The sequence below is a fragment of the Madurella fahalii genome, assembly GCF_045866475.1.
Source record: "Madurella fahalii IFM 68171 DNA, scaffold_2, whole genome shotgun sequence".
NCBI classification, from domain to species: domain Eukaryota; kingdom Fungi; phylum Ascomycota; class Sordariomycetes; order Sordariales; genus Madurella; species Madurella fahalii.
In genome coordinates, this window is record NW_027263972.1 from 1326493 (window position 1) to 1346347 (window position 19855).

Consider the following 19855-nt stretch of genomic DNA (forward strand, 5'->3'; position numbering starts at 1 on the left):
GCCCAAGCCTACCTGCCCCGCTCTGGTCCCATCCCCAAAGGTTTTGGCGGGCAATGGTACTTTTTTTTTTTCTGGTCCCTCCACCCCACCCCCTCCCCCAACGCTCACGGAAAAGAAGTTACGGGTCCCTTGTGTTGCGGTCCTGGGTGTGTGTTCGTGCCAGAGCCCAAGTTTTCTGAATTCGGAGCCGGCCCTCATCTTTTCTCCCAGGGAGCATCTCCGATTCCGATACTCCTCTTCGCCCACTGCGCCTTCTCCCTCACTTCGTTTGCTGCGGCATCCCTCACCGGAACACGCCTGTCCTCTAGCAATCCAATCCTCGAGACTTCTCGACTAGGTAAGTTTGCCCCTCGCTTGAGGTTGGGAAGGTTTATCTCGGTGCTCGGCTGCCCACGAGCTATCGTGGAACACCATTGCGCATCCAATTCCGAGCCCATTCTAACGCCCTGATAACTAGCGAAAAAGGACTGAGAGCAAGGAAGCACTTGCCAACTTACCTCCACCATGTCCGCGAAGAGCATCCTCGAGGCCGATGGCAAAGCCATCATCAACTACCACCTGACCAGGGCGCCGGTGATCAAGCCCAGCCCACTGCCGCGCCCGACTACGCACAACCCCCCGCCCAGACTTGCGTCCATCCACTTCCCTGAAGATGCCGACGTCAACGCCGTCCTCAACCAGGCCGAGATCACATACCCGTGGCTCCTGCACCAGGACATCAAGTTGGTCGCGAAGCCGGACCAGCTCATCAAGCGCCGTGGCAAGAGTGGCCTTCTCGCCCTCAACAAGACCTGGGCCGAGGCAAGGGCGTGGGTTGCCGAGCGCGCTGGCAAGGTGCAGAAGGTTGAGCACACAGAAGGCGTTCTCCGGCAGTTCCTCGTCGAGCCCTTCGTGCCGCACCCTCAGGACACCGAATACTACATCAACGTGAGTGTGGCCGGGCGCATCGACCGTGGACGGCAAGTCGCGCTAACCCATCCTAGATTCATTCGGTTCGCGATGTAAGTGTTGGTTTTCAATTGATACCGTTCTTGGCGTATTTCTGCTGCGGTCGGCGAAAACGGACCCCACTTTGCGAATGCAAGCAAACCGGGGGAAACGATGCGCAGAGCGCAGGCCAGAGAAGTCGGAAATGGCGATGCGGGTGAAGAATGCAGCTTCCGCATCATCCGTGGGCTTTTCCTGAGGCTTTATACTCGGAAAGAATGCGTCCCCCGCCGGTAGCGATTCATTCAGACGGGGTCCTGCGTCCCACCTTGAAAGGGCTGCCGAGCCGACGGACGAACGGAGGCTAAACCGCATTATGATGTGGACCTCTGAATGGGGACGCCGGGATGCCGGGACGCAACTTTGCCCGCAGGAACAACCAAAACCACTCAAGATGCACGTGCGGCTGACCAGCTTCTCCAGGGCGACTGGATTCTGTTTACCCACGAAGGTGGTGTTGATGTCGGCGATGTCGACGCAAAGGCTGAGAAGCTCCTGATCCCGGTCGATCTCTCAGAATATCCCTCAAACGAGGAGATCGCAGCCACTCTCCTGAAGAAGGTTCCCAAAGGCGTCCACAACGTCTTGGTTGACTTTAGTAAGTGTTTGGCCCCTGTCGGCTTCCGGTTCTCTCCCGCTGACCATCTCAAGTCACACGTCTCTATGCCGTCTACGTGGACTGCCAGTTCACATACCTGGAGATCAACCCCTTGGTTGTCATCCCTAACGAGGATGCCACTTCGGCCTCGGTGCACTTCCTCGATCTGGCTGCCAAGCTGGATCAGACAGCCGACTTTGAGTGCGGCGTGAAGTGGGCTGTTGCCAGGTCGTCGTCGGCTCTGGGCATCACCGCCCCGACAACGACCAACGGCACTGTCAACATCGATGCCGGCCCGCCGATTGAGTTCCCGGCTCCTTTCGGCCGCGAGCTCTCCAAAGAGGAGGCGTACATCGCTGAGCTCGACGCGAAGACTGGCGCCTCGCTCAAGCTGACGGTCCTCAACCCCAACGGGAGGATCTGGACGCTGGTGGCCGGTGGTGGTGCCTCGGTCGTCTATGCCGACGCCATTGCCTCGTCCGGCTTCGCCGATGAGCTGGCCAACTACGGTGAGTACTCTGGTGCTCCCACCGAGTCTCAAACGTACCATTACGCCCGGACCGTCCTCGACCTCATGCTCCGGGCACCCATGAACCCCAAGGGTAAGGTGCTCTTCATTGGTGGTGGTATCGCCAACTTCACCAACGTGGCCAGCACCTTCAAGGGTGTTATCAAGGCCCTCCGCGAGTACGCCGTCACTCTTAATGAGCACAATGTCCAGATCTGGGTCCGCCGTGCAGGCCCCAACTACCAGGAGGGCCTCAAGAACATGAAGGCGGCGACGCAAGAGCTGGGCCTGAACGCCAAGATCTTTGGCCCCGAGATGCACGTCAGCGGCATCGTACCCCTGGCGCTGATTCCGGGCAAATGGGAGGAGAGTGGCGCTGAGGAGTTCAAGGGTTAAGCGAAAGATTCATGATGCGGTGTCAATTACGAGCCGGCGTTCGCCTCGCCGTCTGATTGTTCTTTTATTAAGGCGCACTCTCGAACCAGATGGGCCAGACCCGATAGAAAGTATAATAAATGAGATGTTTATTAACTTGGCGGTTGCGCCGGCGTATTCCTGCTATCCGACCCCAGTTTGTCGTCTGACACAGGTTGCGAATAACTTTAGAGCGTGTCCACATCCACTTGCTCACGACACAGGAGGTGCCAACGATGGACATGATACGTAGAGTGAGCGGCGTTATAAGATTGATCGGGACACATTAACGACATCCCCTGGGTATTCTCCAAACCACGCGCGACCAACATCTTCACCCATCGTATATGCAACCAGCCAACTCCGGTAGGTTAGAAAGCCGGGCAAATGGACGACATACGTGAAATGAAGAAAAGTGGTATCATAAATACATATATACATGTATATGACGAAAGAGCGCGAGCTACTAGAAAAGAGAGAAAGAGAAAAAGAAAAAGAAAACTCAAGACATTTTCCGCTCTCTCTGTCGATATCTACAACAACAACCCTATCCCGTCCCCTTTCACCTTTCTCCTTCCCTTTATCAGCTTCGCCGCAGAACCGGATACGAACCTAAATCGAAACCTAGATGGCGACACCAGCCATGACGGCAAAGATGCCCATGGCCAAGGCAGGCAGGACCATGGCGGCCGCGCGGGGGGCAGCGTCCTCGCTGGGGTCGGAGTCGTCCTCAGCGGCAGCGCTGTTGCCGGAGCCAGAGTCGGAGCCGGAGCCCGGGTTGGATTGAGTGCCGGCGGTGTTAGTGCCATGCTCTAACAGAGAGAAAAAAAAGGGGACCACAACGTTAGTCATAAGATGAACAACAAATGGGGAATCGGGGAAGTCAAAAGGCTTACGGTTGACAGAGTCATCAGGTAGGGGCACGACGGCCAGGTTGGTCACCAGGCTGCCGTCGGGGTTGCGGACCTCGTGCCTGACGGTCCAGTCGCTGATCTCGACGAGCCTGCCCGAGGGCTTGGGCGAGACGCCCGCCTCGATGATCTCGGCCGCTCCGGGCGGCAGGACGGGCAGGGTGAAGTTGGAGTTGAAGCCCTCGGTGGTGATCAGGCTGGAGCGGCAGACGGGGGGCCTGGGGGCGTCGCCCGCGGGGGGCTGCAGGCCCTGGATGGCCTCAAAGTCGAGCCTGGAGTACTGGTCCTTGAGGGACAGGTAGTCGGTCATGAGCGTGGCGGTGCCGTCCGTCCTCATGTCCACCAGGCCGAAGTTGTTGGCTTCTTGCGTGTACTCGTAGACGATGCCGCCCGAGAACACGTCGGACATCTGGGGGCCGTAGATGGTGCCGATTTCGGTGAAGACGCGAGGCGAGGGGGTGTTGCAGCCGAACTCGGAGAAGAAGATAGGCACGGAGCTGCCGGTGAAGCCGTCGACCAGCTCGTTGTAGCTGGCCTCCTCGAAGGAGCTCTCACCGCACCAGCTGTAGCTGTTGAGAGCGAAGATGTCGGCCCTGCTCATGTCGTCCTCCTCGTCCTCAATGGAGCACTGGAAGTAGTTGTAGCTGTCGAACAGGACATCGCGCACATCGGCAGCCGAGTAGCCGACGGGGATGGGCCGGGACACGTGTCTCCTGATGTAGTTCTTCAGGTCGCGGGTGACGGCCCTCATGTAAGGCGGGACAGTAGCGCCCGTAGCGACCTTGTCGATAACCTCGTTTCCGGAGAAGAAGGCTAGCGTGTTGGGGTAGTCCTTGAAGGCCTCAACGACGGCAAAAGTGCGGTTCAGGTACGAGGCATAGTACGACTCCCAGGGGTTCCAGCTGGTCAAGGCCTCGCCGACCAGGGGCGAGTTGACGTCCAGGATCATGTACATGCCGGCGGCATTGAAGATGCTGGCGCACTCATCGTGGTTCAGGTCCGGGTTCAGGTTGTAAACGCGGATAGCGTTGACACCGAGGACCTGGAGCAGGGCGGCATCGCGGAGGCAAATATCCGCCTCGCTCAGGGGGTCAACCCCCTTTGACGGGTCGTAGCCCGCAGAGCCGCCCGGCTGGTACGCAACACCGATGACCTGGAAGCGGTTGCCGGTCCTGGGGTTGATGAAGTAGTTGCCCTGTACCTCCAGAGGCTGGACGGCGGCAGCGAGCGTCGCTCCAAGCGCGAGGAGCGCTGAGTGGATCTACACGGTGAGAGAATCAGTACCTATCGAATATGCGCATATGTTCGTGTTCTCGCGCGCTTCCTCCGCGACGGCTCACCACCGCTGTGTCAGGAAACAAGAAACCACGGGAATTGACGCACAAGCATGGTTTGTATGGGACAAGTGAGATTCTCTGATATGCGTAAAATGTGTGCGCGAGTTTCCTCTAGGGAATGTACGAGAGGGGGCGGTCGGCTGCGGATTCTTTTTAAAAAAAAAATCTAGATGTAAAAAGCGGAATTATGCCAAAGGAGCGACGAGAAAGAGAAAGGAATCCGCAGAGCGAGCACCTTCCTCAAATGCCAACGAAGGACTGACGAGAAAGACGATGAGCAACGAAGTGCAACACGAGGAAGCGGCTCGTGGAGGAGAGGCAACTCAATTAAGGAAACACGAAGGGGGTAACCAACAATCAAGCGAAATCGCCAAAATGAGCCTAGCGGGGCCTTCCCTCTTGGTGCCCCAAACCGAGGATGACAAGGGGGAAAGCGATTAAAAGTCCGGGGGTTGCGCTGCCGTCTCACTGGCTGCATCGATGTCATTTCAGGGGCCGTTCGGCGGACATAAGGGGCTATGCCCTCTTGGGATGCAACACTAGCCCGAATTCTGTCAAGCGCCCCCAACTTTGTGTGTGCCGTCGAACCGATGGCCCCCTGATTTGTGGGTTGGTGCGATGAACTCACGAAGAGAGAAGAGACGAGATACGAGATCCACGAATACGCCCATGCATCGCGACCAAATCAGTGAAAGACAGCCGACGCAAAGAAAGGGACGATGCAACCACGCAACTGATACGTTACCACAGCACGCAGCAAGAACCTTGCAACGCAAGCTGCCACGCTGCGGTACCGCGACGCAAAGCCGTTGGCGGCGTCTGTGTTTTGCTTGCCCCCCTAGCAGGGCCCGTCCCGCATTGATCGTCAGGGTCTCACTCCCCTCATTCGCTGTAGTGGGCGGTGAACAAAACCGGGAATTCTGTCAGCCAATCCGTCGATCTCCAATCGATTGGAAACTGACGTACCCGCTTCTCGGACAAACTGTGAATAGGGCCATTGTTTCAAGTCTCTTGGGATCTTGTCTCAGAATCGCCGACCAGGAATCCGGGGATGGCTCGTGCATGAGCCAACACCCGCAGATGACATTGCGGCTTTCCCAGCCGAGCTCGACGTTTCCTTGAAAACAATTTTAGCAAACCTGTCAAAACTGCCTCGTGGCAGTGGCGCTGGGTTGACTCCAAATGATGACAACAGTCACGGGGCAGTCGGGTTTGGATGACAAAGCAACGCCTTCTTCTGGATTGTCATCGAAGCTTCGGCGCCCAAACCCAGTTCATGGACCACATTTCATAGCAGTTCAAGGTAGACAATTACCAACTCACAGAAAACCAGTGAATTGTTAACACATTTTTCATTTGGTTTATTTATTGATTAGCTGGCAATCATTTGGCATGCAATAGCCGCAACTTAGCTCTCTCGCTATATTCTCAGTGACGCTGGATCAGAATCTCATTCAAGCTGTGCAGTTTATTTACTTCACGTCATATCTAGATACCAGTCACTGTGGCGGAGTTTCCCTAATCGAGGAAAGACATCAGGCATCTCTCTAAATCTCATCCACTGGCCGGAGAGGAAGCCCAAAGCTCTCAACATGGATGCGGCCGAGTCATCACCAAACCGAGACTCGCAGCTCAACTCACTCTCCCCTGCAAACGACGATGGACCCCCCGTCGAGATAACCATCAAGTTCCCTCCCGAGCACCACAACCAAAAATGGAACTTCTCCTCCTCCGACACATTCGAGCACCTCATCCTGACCCTATCCCTCGAATTCCCCTCCTACGACTGGGACAAGAGCAAAGCCCTACTCGAAAAGCGCCCCAAGCACCTTAAATCCATCTACACGCCTTCGGATCCGTCAGACAGGGCCGTCCCCTTGTCAAGCCTCAACAACAATACCCTCCGCCTCCTCGCCCCGAAGACCTCAGCCCTGACCTCCCTCCAAAACGCCCAGCAGGACGCCGCCAAGATGGCCTCAAGCTGGCAAGCGAAGCGGGCGCTGGCGCGGGCGCGGCTACCGCGGCTGAACCCGTCGCAGCGGCAGAGCGTCGAGGAGCTCAACTACACGTTCCACACGCTGCGGGCGCTGCCGCACCTGCCGGACGCGGGGCGCAGCCTCGCCTTGCTGGAGCGGCTCAAGGCGGACCCGGGGATCCGGGCGGCGATGCGCCGGCACCGCTTCTCGGTCGGCCTGCTGACCGAGATGGACCCGCTGAGCCACACGTCGGCCTCGCACGAGGGCGTCACGCGCACCCTCGGTCTCAACCGCAACCGCGGCGAGGTCGTCGAGCTCCGCCTGCGCACCGACGCCTACGACGGCTGGCGCAACTACTACGTCATCCGCAAGACGCTCTGCCACGAGCTGGCCCACAACGTGTACGGCGACCACGACAGCAAGTTCTGGGCCCTGTGCAAGGAGATCGAGAGGGAGGTGGAGAGGGCCGACTGGAAGACGGGTGGCAGGACCGTCGGGGACGACGAGTACGCTCCTGCCAGGGGTGGGGAGGAGGACGAGGTCGAGGAAGGGATGGTGATGGATCATGGGGGCTGGGAGGGCGGCACCTATGTCCTGGGTGGGGGGAATAACACCGAGGGACTGAGCGAGAGGGAGATTAGGGCGCGGGCTGCAGAGGCGAGGTGGTCGAACTTGGAAAGGGCGACGAGGCAGGCCAGAGGGGATGAGAAGGGAGGCGGTTCAGGGTCTGGTGCTGCGCAGGAGAAGAGGGACTAAAGAGGAGGAGTTTGGCCTGGGCTTTTCTGCGACGGTTTCGTTTTAGCGTGTAGCATGCTCTCAACAGCGATATTGGAATAGCGATCCGAGAATATTTATGTGAGTGTAATCGGGCAGATCACTCTTGTATCAAGTCCCGACTTTGGATCCCATTATACAAAACAACCGCCCCTCTGCGAGATATGGAGCCATGTGTATCTTACCAAAGACCGAGGAGCCAGACTAACCGACTACATAGCAGCAGAACAGTCGGTCGGTCTCCCATATTGTAGCCATCTACTTCCCTTTCCAGCTTAGCCATCCCGGGCAGATGCAGTACGTAAGCATCAAACAGAACTCAGTACACAACAATAAAGGTAAACCAAGGGCAGAACAAGTAACCCAGCTGTCTATTCGACTAGTACCCTACCACGAGAGTATTCCATATCAGAGCTAGAACTCCGGCAAAGTCTAGCGTCCCCCATCCATCCCCTTCCATCTACGTATCTATTCCAACCGCAACTGGCGCCCCATCCACCCGCCTGCTTACCAAAGAGAGCCCTCAGCTTGTCCTGACGTCCCGTCTCATCCCCAGAAGTGCAACGCGACGCAATAAACACTAGTAATAGTAGCGGTAGAACGTAGTTAACACAGGAGCCAAGAAACGGAACGAAAAAGCGCAACGCGTGCGTGCGTGCGTGCATACCCGCCAAACCGGAATCCAAGCCAGTAAAACTGGAAAGGAAAAAAAAGAAAAGAAAAAGACAAGAAAAACGCCTTAATGATCCGCTTAGTCTTTCATGATGACTTTGGCTGTTTCCCACGCTTGACGATGATGATTGTGATGATGATGTGATGATATCCGGCCCAGTGGGATTTTAGTAAGAGCCACCATGATGATGATGATGATGCCGATAAGAGTCAAGGAAAGGGAAAAAAAAAAAAAAAAAAAAAAAAAGAACAAAGAAGAAAGGAGTGATCGTAAGAAAAAGAAAAATCCAGCGCCCTTCCACCAATGAGTGTAAAATACAGTGAAGCCAAAGCACGACCAAAAGGAAAATAACGTTTCGCAAGGGGTATCGCACCACTCCATCCGATCCTTTGTCCGTTTTGATCCTCCACCAGCCCACAAACCCACCTGTTAAACCAACCAGCCAGTGTTATCTTTATTACCGCATCGTGGTATCACCCTTCTCCCTCCTCACACCCCCCATCGGCCCCCTCACTCCCCCCAGCGCACGTGGTACTCTCCCCATCCCCTTCCCCATCTCCATCCCCATCACCAGAACACCCCTCCCCACTCGCCAACGACCCTTCCCCGGCCGTCCCCGGCCTCTCCTTCTCCGCTTCCCTCTCCCTCCCGTCATCCTCGCTCAGCCGCAGTCTCAGCTTCTCATCCAGCATGCTCACTAGCCGCTCGCTATACTGGTCCAGCAAACCCTCCAACAAGACGGTCTCGCTGACCGCCTTGGGATGGCTATGGTGGTGGTGATGTCCCTGATGATACCCGCCTCCCCCGCCAGAACTCCTAGTTCTGATCGCCCTCTCGCCCAGCGCCCCGGCTGTCAGGCGCAGCTCGGCGTCTAGCTGCGTCAGCAGGTCATCGTTGATCTCGGCCGACGACGCCGCGAGTCTCTTCCTGTAAGCGCGGAGCTGGCGACAGGTTTGTTCGGTGGCCATGCTGAGGGAGCCGAAGCCATGGTTGCTGTTTTTGTTGTTATTGTGGTTGCTGTGGTGGCCACCGCTGCGCAGATTCGAATTGGAGGCTTTGCGGGATTTGATAGATTTGCTGGCTGACGAAGGGGTTAGGTCCAAGGCCGGGAGGGACGGGCGGCGAAACATTCGTGATCGGCGATTCTTTGGGCTTTCTTCGGGAGGAGGGGAGTCCGAGGGGCTGCCGCCGCCCGACGAGGTCCGGCGGGAAGGGGTGCCGTCGACGGCGACGGGCGCCGCGCTAGAAGGACTGATTTGTTTGTCCGTTGTGGGTGTTCTTAGTGAAGAGAGAGGGAGCTGGAATTTGGAGGCTCGACGGCCAAAGGATCGAGGGGATCGGCAACCTGATGGTGTTGCCGATGATGGCCGTTGGAATTCGGCGAGCTCCGCCTTTGAAAGGACTCTCCTCAACGGCGGACGGTTGGCAGCTAATGACGTGATCTTCTCTGGGGAGGGGTCGCGGGTTCTTAAAACGCCTGCGGAATCCTGAAAATCTAAACCCCAGATCATGATTGTGCCGTCTTCACCTACGCTGACGACCTTGCGCCCGTTTTCATCGTCATCGGCCAGGACAACGCCGTTGATAGCCTCAGTGTGGCCCCATTCGCGGTGGATGAAGGAGCCGGATTCTGCGTCGTATATCCTCACAGATTTGTCCGTGTTCGAAATGCCCAGAATGAAGCTTGGATCGTCGGCGCCGAGTTGGCCGTAGGTCAGAGACTCGAGAACGACGGATTCGATGCCGGTCTCGTCGTTGCACTTGAACGAATTCGAGACCCGTCCGCTGGAAAAGTCGAACTGGCATACTGAGCGATCCAATAGTGACACAAATATTGCTTTCACGTCGGGGGTAACCGTCATTGATGACGGAGATGCCCTTAAAGAAATGATTTTTAAGGAAATGGCTGCCATGACATCGGGTTCTCCTTCCTTGCTAACTAGATCATGGATCTGTAGCGTTCTGTCGAGGGAACACGTCAAGATTTTGTCCTCGGTGGGGATGAGTACCTGGACAACCTTGGCGCTGAACTCGAGCGTCTGGAAATGTTCAAACGCTCCCGCTGACGAGCGGTGGAACAGCTGGACCGTCCGGTCCCGGCCGCAGGAGGCCACAAGCATCCTCGACTTGCCCTCGTGGATCGTGATGTCCTGGCAATTGGAAGAGTGCGCTTTTGTTTCCAGCAGGCAGTCTCCGGAGGAGACGTCAACGATCCGGAGAACGCCGAGCTTGTCTCCAATAACGAAAATGTTCCCGTCGTTCGTGGCTCTCACTACGACGATCTGATTGACCGGTTCAGACTCGTTCGCCGATTCAATCTGCTCGATTGGGATGTCAAAGGACGATTTTATCATGCCGTCCATGTCCCAAATGTTCACTTTCCCGGGTCCGGACCATGTGAAGAAGGCCGCGCCGAGGTTATTCGAGGCGGTCAGTCGTTGAATACCAACGATGGGATCGCCCGGCCCCGGTATCGGAATACGCTTGCTGTCGTCTTTGGAGACAGCCGGTATGTAGTCCCCACTCCACACATCGATCGATCGCCTGTTGTCGATCGTCACGAGGTTCTCTGCCAGAAATCCCATGGCAACGAGACCATCTGTCATCTGGGAACTACGAACCGCCGACTCCGGAGCGCCAGTCAGTAGACTCTCAAGGTTGACGACAGCAAACTGGCCGTCTTTCCCCCCGATGTAAACATCTTCTTTCCGACTGGATATGCAGCTGATATTGAAACCGAGGTCCAGAACCTTGGTTAGTTTCATCTGCTTGCCCTCGTCGTCTAAGACGCACACACAGCCCGTCTCTGAGCAGATGATTGCTTTCTCGTCACCGACTGGTAAAGCGCAGGAGAATGTGGCGTCCAGCATTGGTCCCAGCAAGATGTTCCTGCCAGCCAGGGGTTTCTGCGCCTGCGGCGGCGCAGCAGGAGCCGGTCCTTCGGGAAATTTTGCCTTGGACGGGGAGATGGTCGGGCCATCATCTACCCTCCACGCCTTGACATGGCGGACGCCAAGCGTTATCAGGGTGCTCCCCACCCACACCATTTCCTTGACGAACGACGTGCATCTGTTCTGCTGAAACAGCTTCACCGCGCCGGTGCGAGGGTCGACCTTCCACAGGTACAGGAACCCGTCGTTCGCCGAGCCTAATGATGCGAGGTATTTCGTGTCAGGCGACCACGCCACCGCCTTGACGCCAAACGTGTGCTCGCTGATGGATACTAAGGGTATGTCGGATGAGGCGTCCTGCAGGTTGAAGATGAGCACCCGCGGGGCATAGCCCGTCTCGCCTACGGCCAGGTACCTCCCATCTCGGCTGAGGGCCAGGCACGTCGCGGCCTTTATCCGTTCGCGGCTCGTCCAGGTTTTAGACGTGGGCGATGATTCCGGCCAGTCTGAGGAGGCATAGAGCGCATCTCTCGGGGAAGCAGCGGCGGCAGCGGTCCTATTCCTGCTGTCATTGGCTTTGGGCGTAGAGTTTGGTGTCGATGATGTGTTTGCGACGGGGGAGACGGAAAGGAGAGGGACGGCGCTCGGCCGGGCACGGTAGAAACGCTGCGAGTAGTGTTCGCCCGAAACGTCCACGACAACGACGGCACCGCCAGCGATGTAGGCGAAGGACGAGTGGACGGTGTCGAAACCCGTAGGCGAGCTGCAGGTGGTGCCTACCACGCGCTGGAGGGACAGGCAGGATTCGTGTAGGGTCCGGGGTCGGATGGGCGACCGGGACGGGCGCGAGAGAAACGGAGAGTTGGATGGTGTAAGCTTAATCCGGTTCGAAGGAGTGGATGCCATCGCTCTTCGCCATGGACGGGTTAGAGAGGCTCTGGCGAAAGTCGGAGACGCTCAACGAGGGCGTAGGAACATCGGCAGGAAAAGAGTCGGTGTAATGGCAATGGCAGAGGCAGAAGGAGCGCGCGGAAGAGCAGGAAAGAGGTCCGGTATGCGTGTGTCTAGCCCAAAGCTGCCCAAAGGAGTGATGACAGAGGGACGAGCGCGTCTGCGGATCAAAGGCTGCAGAAGTGGATAGCATTTAGAGGTCTGAGGTCAGAAGGCATACTCGCAAGAGACGGGAAACCTCAGAATAATGCAGGCATGTGAGAGCTTACAGCGACATGAAGACGTGCAGCCAGACAAGTCAATTGTCCCGGCAGTTGCAGTCAGATATTATAGTTAGACATTTGTTGGATGGCGTCACGAACACCAGGGGGGGGGGGGGGGTTCTGGGTTGGCGAAGGCAGAAAAAAAAAAGAACCACCAAGCTCTGGTGCGCAAAACTGCGATATCCAGCAAAACTGTCTGTCAAGGTCTCTCTGTTGAGCACCCAAGAGCCCAGCTGGGTCCCGCCGGGCTCGGATCTTTTGTTGTGGCAGGGGGGAGCTTGGGTGACAGGAATGTGGCCCGTGCTCCCTCTCGTCCTGCTTTTAGCGCCTTACCCGGTTCTCCTTCCGGTGGGCCAACCATGGCCTGTGCATCGAGCCATGCCGATCTTGGACGACTCTCAGCTCACCCGGCCAATCACAGCCAGGGCCTAATAACAGCTTCTCCAAAAGGTTTGTTTACTTGTTTACCAGCTATTTGTTATATAGGAGGTTGGAAAACACAGCGACGGAACCGGCAGATACCGTTTGCAAGAATCAGGTATGCAAATTAGATCATCTCAGCACTGGCGCCCGCTCTACACTTAGTGTAGAAATGGCGTTGCATCCCGCTCTGGATCTCACCCCCACGATGCCATCATCGGCATGCCCCTCGCCTGGAGCATCGAGTCGTGTGACGAGCCTGGGCAGTGCATTAGTGCGGGTTAGGCTTGCATTGAGCGAGATGAAATGGGCTTTCTCGCAATCCATTGGCTGCTTCCGCCTGAGGAGCCGAGATCCTGTCCCCACCACGGCCTTGTGGGAGCTTGGTCGCTTTGGGAACCAATGAATCTGGCATCCTGAGCGTTGCAGAGTGCAGACATGGCACTAGCCAAACCAATGCTCACAATGCCGACCACATGCCACATAAGGATTCGTCTTTGCTGTACCTCGTAGAGCAAATCCCTGGACGCATCTTCGCACGGAATAGGAGATGCAAGCCCTCAGCATATTGGGCCACAGCCAGGTCCCCAGTCCAAGTTTGTCTATCCCATATTGTTACATGTATGCAGTCACATATTCGAATATACAGCCATCCCCCTTTGTCTTGTAGTACAGTATTACGGCCGGTGTGCCTCGGGAGCGTTGCCGCCGAACCCGACCTCCAAAACAGCTGCGCGCTCATCCCAACATGGTCTCCGAGAGCTTCCATTCTGCCTGAGCGGCCGCTTCTCTGTTATACCGCTTCTCTGCGCTTCGACGCTTCCCTGTGCTTCGACGCTTCGGGGTATTCCATTTAGGATCTCGGACGACGCCCTCAGCGCGCCACTTCCTGGGCGGCTTCTTCCCGAGCTCGGCCCAAAGAGCCCAGACACGTTTGCCTCTGTTGAACCATCTCTTCTGACGCTTCTCCTCTTCTTCGGGCGTGGGAGTCCAATTTGCTTTGAGTATTCTGCGAATCGCCTCGGGCGAGACCTCGAACTTCTCCGCCAGCACTTCGGTCGTGTATTCGGCGGGGAACTGTGCATGCAAAGCCCTGATGCCGGCCATGGCGTCGGGCGACAGCTTCTTGCGAGGGTTCCAACCCTCCGGGAATTTCTTCTTCAGTGCATCCTTCTGGACCTTCCAGGACTCTTTGGGTTGGGCCGGCGGTTTGCGATCCTTGTCCTTGTCCTTGTCCTTTCCCTTGGCCTTGCCCTTCTCATTCCGTTTCCCACCGTCCTCCTCGAACTTGGTCGCGTGTTTCTCCTGGTTCTTAGTTGCGTGCTTCTCCTCCTGCATGGTCGCGTGCTCCTCCTCCTGCATGGTCGCGTGCTCCTCCTCCTGCACGGTCGCGTGCTCCTCCTCTTGCCCGATCATGTCCTCCTTCGCAGCCCCCTTCCTGATCTTGGCCCTCATTCTCTCCTCTCTCCTCTTCTGCTTCTTTGCCTCTCTCTTCTCCTTCTTCTTCTCCCTCTCCTTTTCCTTTCTCATTAGCTTCCTTTGTGCCATCCGCCTCTCCTTCCTCGTGCCCCCCTTTATCAGCTTGTCGGACTTGGATTTCCTTTCGCCAACTTCGATGTCATCCATCTTTATCCCCTGCAGCTCGGTGTGATAAGTGATATTGGGTGGAAGCTCTGTTTCGCGAGAAGCCGTCTCGGCCGACCTGGCGGCATCCTCACGCTTGCTGGAGCCATTAGTATGGTCTTCAGCCGCGTGTGCGGATTCCGTTGCGTCGTATCTGGATCTTGAAGTATGTAAGGATCGCGATGAAGGGGTTGGAAGTGTGGAAGTCGTCCTTTGTAGGCTGGCAACCCGTGTCGAGGCTCTGTAGAGTGCCTGAGAGAGCACCTGATGATGCGAAAATCGCGATGCCGCAGTGCGCGCAGGGACGTGAATGTGTGCAATGTTTTTGACAAAAATCCTCAACGCTGCCGTTTGACAGGCGCAAGTCATCTTCGCGCCAGATAACGCACTGGTGGTAAGCGGAAATCGATGGCCGACAAAGTGAGGAAAAGAAGCTGGTCACGGCTGCGCTTCGAAAATTTCCAAAAGTGTCCTGGCCAAACGGGTCTAAGCTCGTGCACTGTGCACCGTTACAGCCGGGGGGCGTGGATTTCTAGCGGCTTTGACCCACCACGGGGGATCCGGATTTGGCTCCGAGCCGGGCCGTGACCGACCGGCTTACAAGACCTCAATCACAGCGATACCAGTCATTCGCTGTTACTCATCCTCATAAGTGAACGGGCAAAATATTTATTTGATTGACCGATGTCTCGGTGATTGTTTCGGAGGGTGTAATACTGCTTGCAGCATGCTGGCACGCGCTCTGTCGATAGAAATCTAGGGTGTCTGTGTCTCTTTGCTTAATGCTTTTTCGGATCCCATCCCGCAGCAGTCACCTCAGAGAACCTGAGCACTACCCGAACCTGCCAATCTCGGTTTCCGCTCCATCCGACTGTCACTTCTTCAATTCTCATCGCAGGACATGGCTTCCGCCATCACACATGTAGCACCCTATCTCTGATTTCAAAGCAGCATTGTTAGCAGCGTCCAGTAAGACTGCCCATTAGTTGGTGCACGCAACATTGCTGGTCGTGGCGAGCTGTACGTCACTGTGTGCTCTCGGAGTGGGGTCCCTTTGGCCCCAACACAGGGTGCCTCGGCAACATGTGGTTATAGTAGTTCTCGCATTTGCGGATCGAATGCGAAGGTGTCTACTTGCCATTCATGACATCGCTAGAAGGGAGTAGTCAACTTCACATTAAAAACGTCTCTTGCTTTCACTCTATATCAGATGAGGAATAGACCTAACCAATCGGAAGCACACTCCTCCGCGGCCGGCCTTCTCTCGTAGACTCTTCAGGGGCCCTCCCCGGGCTCCTCTGTTCTCAAGACACAAATACCAGGGGCCGGGATATTCGTCAGAATGCTGCCCTACAAGCTGGAGAATGGGAGGCGTGTAGGGGCTTGGGGTTACGAGTTCGAGTGGACTCCAGACCATCTTACCGCTGAGCAGCTACGGTCGATGATCTTTTCCTACGACGAGCTCGCGACGAAGTGTCTCGACCGCTTTGATGACCTACCCCTGACATCGAAGACCAAGCCTCGCAGGCAGGAACGATCCAATGATACAGCCCCTGAAATGGGCCACCCGGATTTATATGACATTCTCAGATCGCGCGCTCCAGAAGACGAAACCCTCCAGCGTCTCTGGCACCAAGTCACGACCGTTCCCGTCTGGGTGGACTGGGCCCAGCTCGAACGCGGCCAAAAGGTCTTTTACCGCTACGCCGGACCATCCATCGTCGGCCTGACCTTCCAATCCCTCTTGGGTGGGATGGGTTCGCCCCGCGTCGTCGAAACGCTCAACCGAACAGGCGGCTTCGGGGTCAAAATCGTGCGGCGCCGCCTTCTCGAGACCTTCCAGCACGTACTAGACGTAACGCGCAGTCTCCGCTCGATCCAACCAGGCGGCCAGGGCTTTGCGTCGTCGATCCGTGTGCGTCTTCTACACGCCTCGGTCCGGCGCCGCATCCTCGCCCTAGTGCGCTCCCAGCCAGACTACTACTCGCTCGCCGAGCACGGCGTCCCGATCAACGACCTCAACAGCATCGCCACCATCACCGCCTTCTCAGCCACCCTGATCTGGATCTCCTTCCCGCGCCAGGGCATCCGCCTCGGCGCGGGCGAGGTAGCCGACTACCTCGCACTCTGGCGGTACGTCGCGCACCTCCTCGGCACGCCCACCCACCCCTTCTCCTCCCCGCGGCTCGCGAGGGCCACCATGGAATCCCCCCTCCTCTCGGAGCTCTCCCCCTCCCCGACCTCCCGCGCCCTGGCCAACAACATGATCGCCGCGCTGGCCTCCCAGCCGCCCACCTACGCGTCGGCCGGCTTCCTCCGCGCCGAGGCGCACTGGCTCAACGGCCGCCAGCTGGCCGATGCACTGGGCGTGCCCCGCCCCAGGTGGTACCACACCGTCCTGGTGGCCGGGCAGTGCCTCTTCTTCGCGGCCGTGTGCTACGCGCGGCGGAGTGTGCCGGCATGGGACGAGGCGGGGATCAAGCGGGCGAGGGTGCTGTTGGAGCGGGTCACGCTGGAGCAGACAGGGGGAGAGGTGGCGATGCACGGGTTCAAGTACGTCCCTGGTTGCAGGGAGGGGACTCAATGTGACCCGGCTGGGGATGGGGAGGGTGAAAGGGGCAAAGAGGGGGGCTGGCGCGAGGGTGGTGTTGAGGCGAGGAATCTGAAGGTGGTCATTGTGGCTTCGGTAGTTGTTGGCTGGGTGGTATGGCTGGGGTTCAAGGGCGTCTCGGAGTTGCTGTTACAGGTCGCTGGGTCGATCAGTTGATGCACGGGTCGGGCAGAGGTCGATCCTTTGCGGGGCTGTGGTGTTCTGTTGCACGTGTCAGAGATCTGGAAAGGGTCCCGTGAATTGGTGAAACGCCGTCGACAGAGGGTCTATGCTTCGGTTGCTTTTAGCCAGCGGACAGGGAGAATAGAGTTGGGGCATTGAATGGTTTTCGTCAGACCCTGTAGCACGGGAAAATACCGTCGAGCGGCGGATGGGATATATGCGGTTATGGCTATATTAGAGTATCGACATTCAATCACCAAACCTCATGTCGCATTTACCAAACGCAGAAAGTAATGCTTTGTGAACCGCAATTCCCAATATGCACAATGCTTTCCTAGGAATGCAGTGATACCGACAGCGACGATCTGTGTCTGTCGCACAAACTATGAAGCGCCCAACGCCGATCGTCCTTTTCCCGAAGACCCCGTATATGAACTCTTGTAACACAGAGGTCTGTAGACTGGGAAACCGCAGCCAGACCAATAGAAAAATTGGATTGAAAGAAAACAAGAAAGAAACGACCCTCGGAAAGAAAAGAATTTTTTTGCATCTCCATCACGTTTCTTTGCCTCGCTCAAATGTCCATCATCAACTCCACCGGCGGTCGTGCCGTATGGGCCATGATTGGCTTCTCCGGCGACTCAGCGCCAACCGGGCTGATCTCGCCAGGCTCATCCGTCATATCATCGACCGTAACACACGGCAGCGACGGGTTCGCCCCGGACTCGTCGACCTTGGGCTGGAAGATCAGGGTCGAGCTACGGCTCCGCTGCTTCCTCCCGCCGCTCTCGGCGGGCGAGACGGGCGAGTTTGCCTGACCTTCATTGTGATGCCTCAGCTTTGCCAGCGCCTCGGCTAGGTCCTCGGCATGCACCATCTTGTTCGGCGCATCCTCCATGCGCACCTCCCACCCGTGCGGCGGGCTCGGCGGCGGCGAGATGAAGAACAGTTTGCCGGCGTCCGGGAGCGCCAGGTGCACGGGGTGCTGTGCCGTGATGGGCGTCGGCTGGCCAAAGTACACGCGGCAGCGCTCGCCGAGGATGGCCTCGCCGTCCCAGATTTGGCGGACGGCGATGGCGGCGGATTCGTCGAAAAAGGAGACGATGATGCGCCGGAACGACTTCAGCGGGGACCACGAGTGGATCGGGGCCGTATGGCTGATCAGGTCCCGGATGGTCTGCAGGTTCTCGGCACGGAAGATGTCGCGGGATTGGAGATTGGTGAAGATCAGCGTGTTGGAGGGCGGCGTGGGCGGGACGTAAGGGGGAACGCTGGCGAGGTCGAGGGTGAGGGTGGATTTGCGGGAGTGGCTGCCTGTGGACGAGCGCGAGGGCGGGGACGGGCGGAGTTCCGGTGACGGTGATAATGACGATTGCTGTTGGGATTGCTGTGGCTGCTGCTGCTGCTGCTGCTGCTGCTGCTGTGATTCTTGGTCGTGCCGGTGTAGTTGCTCCATTGTCACAGAAATCCCGTTGAACGGTGAGTTTGTGTTGTTTGACGAATTCGGTGGTGGGTTTGAGGTGGTTCCCCTCAATTATATCGGAGCGTGCGGTCAAACCTGATTGCTGACGTCGGAAGGTTCCACAAGACCCGGAATCAGATCGCAGATGGCTCGGGGTTTGCAAAGCGGGCAGGTCTAGTATGCAGTTGAAGAGAACAAATGCGGAAGGTGGGTGGTGGGCGGGAATTTATAAACCGGAGGCTCCGTTTGCCGTCGGCTGCTGGATGCTGGCAGTGAAACAGAAGGCCGCAGCGGGCGATCACGGGCCTGTTTGAAAAGCCCACCTTGCGACCCGCGCGGACAGCAAAGCCGCCGTCAGAATGCCCCAGTTGGATGGCTGAGCCGCTGGACGGAGATTGAGACAGCACACAACCAACCCCCGGCCTTCCGGTGCCGTGGCTTCCACGAAAGACTCTCCCGATCTAAGCGATCTTTGCAACGTTCGCCAAGCCGTCAACACCCGCCCCGCGACCTGCAAAGCCCCTCTCGTCGCAATGCGCATCCTGATCAATTGGCTGTCATTGTCTCGCCACCGTGCACACGACGTAGAGAAAAACTTGAACCGCGACGTTGCCAGCACTTCTTGCCAGTTGCCACTGCCTGCGGCGCCTAGATTCCTTACCAGCGGCGAACCTTTTGGCAAAAACACGTTTGCGCCGTCAAAGATGCCGTGCATGCCCCATCTGATTGGCTCTGGGCATCCTGGAGTACATGTGCGGCTTGCACAGCCTCACCCCAACCGATTCGTTGGGAATGAGGAAGCCCACTATCAAGTCTCTGCGTTACTCGAGTTTTGGTGCGCTCGGGTTCGTCGGGCTGTCCGCCAACTTGGTCAACTCCGGCCTTGTCTCAGGGCTGAAATTCGCGTTCCTTCGACGGCCTTCGCCCGCAACCGCAGTAAGGCGGTCGAGGTGGATTCCAGAAACTCTACGATGGCACCATTCACTGCCATCCTGAGTTCGCCTGCTGAGTGATACCGAACCCGTGGTCATCTCCGCCAGTCCCATGCCCCGTTTTCGCTCAGCCCTCCCACGCCACCAGTCATACGCGGCATAACTCGCGATGGTCAGGACCTGCCCCAACGGGTCAACAGACAACAAAGGTCCAGCAGATGGTCTAGCGTTGTGCGCACGCATCGCCAATGCACATACTCCATTTAATGCATGCATAGGGCACGTTCCCTTATATACACCGGGCTAACTTAGTGTAAATACAACGTGGAGCACCGACGGCAGCAGGAGACCGACAGCAAGGG

General features: G+C 57.2%; 7 protein-coding genes across 7 annotated transcripts; 3 read left to right on the forward strand and 4 right to left on the reverse strand.

The window, feature by feature from the left end:
• Nucleotides 1-504: 504 nt before the first annotated feature.
• Nucleotides 505-2489, forward strand: acl2 (beta subunit of ATP citrate lyase; the record flags this gene model as incomplete). The annotated part of the gene is made up of 3 exons (XM_071058549.1): nucleotides 505-927; nucleotides 1411-1585; nucleotides 1639-2489. The coding sequence occupies 3 exons, from the start codon at nucleotides 505-507 to the stop codon at nucleotides 2487-2489; spliced, it is 1449 nt and encodes a 482-aa protein (XP_070914650.1).
• A 642-nt stretch (nucleotides 2490-3131) lies between these two features.
• Nucleotides 3132-4807, reverse strand: GAS4 (Glycolipid anchored surface protein 4 precursor; the record flags this gene model as incomplete). Its single annotated transcript, XM_071058550.1, has 3 exons — nucleotides 3132-3319; nucleotides 3404-4679; nucleotides 4802-4807. 3 exons carry the CDS (start codon nucleotides 4805-4807, stop codon nucleotides 3132-3134), a joined length of 1470 nt encoding a protein of 489 aa, XP_070914651.1.
• Nucleotides 4808-6347: 1540 nt separating this feature from the next.
• Nucleotides 6348-7487, forward strand: MFIFM68171_03130 (WLM domain-containing protein; the record flags this gene model as incomplete). The annotated part of the gene is made up of 1 exon (XM_071058551.1): nucleotides 6348-7487. The coding sequence occupies one exon, from the start codon at nucleotides 6348-6350 to the stop codon at nucleotides 7485-7487; it is 1140 nt and encodes a 379-aa protein (XP_070914652.1).
• Nucleotides 7488-8651: 1164 nt separating this feature from the next.
• On the reverse strand, nucleotides 8652-11975 carry MFIFM68171_03131 (Mitogen-activated protein kinase-binding protein 1; the record flags this gene model as incomplete). Its single annotated transcript, XM_071058552.1, has 1 exon — nucleotides 8652-11975. One exon carries the CDS (start codon nucleotides 11973-11975, stop codon nucleotides 8652-8654), a length of 3324 nt encoding a protein of 1107 aa, XP_070914653.1.
• A 1466-nt stretch (nucleotides 11976-13441) lies between these two features.
• On the reverse strand, nucleotides 13442-14695 carry RRG9 (Required for respiratory growth protein 9 mitochondrial; the record flags this gene model as incomplete). Its single annotated transcript, XM_071058553.1, has 1 exon — nucleotides 13442-14695. The coding sequence occupies one exon, from the start codon at nucleotides 14693-14695 to the stop codon at nucleotides 13442-13444; it is 1254 nt and encodes a 417-aa protein (XP_070914654.1).
• Nucleotides 14696-15668: 973 nt separating this feature from the next.
• MFIFM68171_03133 (ER-bound oxygenase mpaB/mpaB'/Rubber oxygenase catalytic domain-containing protein) lies at nucleotides 15669-17093 on the forward strand (the record flags this gene model as incomplete). Its single annotated transcript, XM_071058554.1, has 1 exon — nucleotides 15669-17093. The coding sequence occupies one exon, from the start codon at nucleotides 15669-15671 to the stop codon at nucleotides 17091-17093; it is 1425 nt and encodes a 474-aa protein (XP_070914655.1).
• A 580-nt stretch (nucleotides 17094-17673) lies between these two features.
• On the reverse strand, nucleotides 17674-18555 carry MFIFM68171_03134 (Calcipressin; the record flags this gene model as incomplete). The annotated part of the gene is made up of 1 exon (XM_071058555.1): nucleotides 17674-18555. One exon carries the CDS (start codon nucleotides 18553-18555, stop codon nucleotides 17674-17676), a length of 882 nt encoding a protein of 293 aa, XP_070914656.1.
• Nucleotides 18556-19855: the final 1300 nt, after the last annotated feature.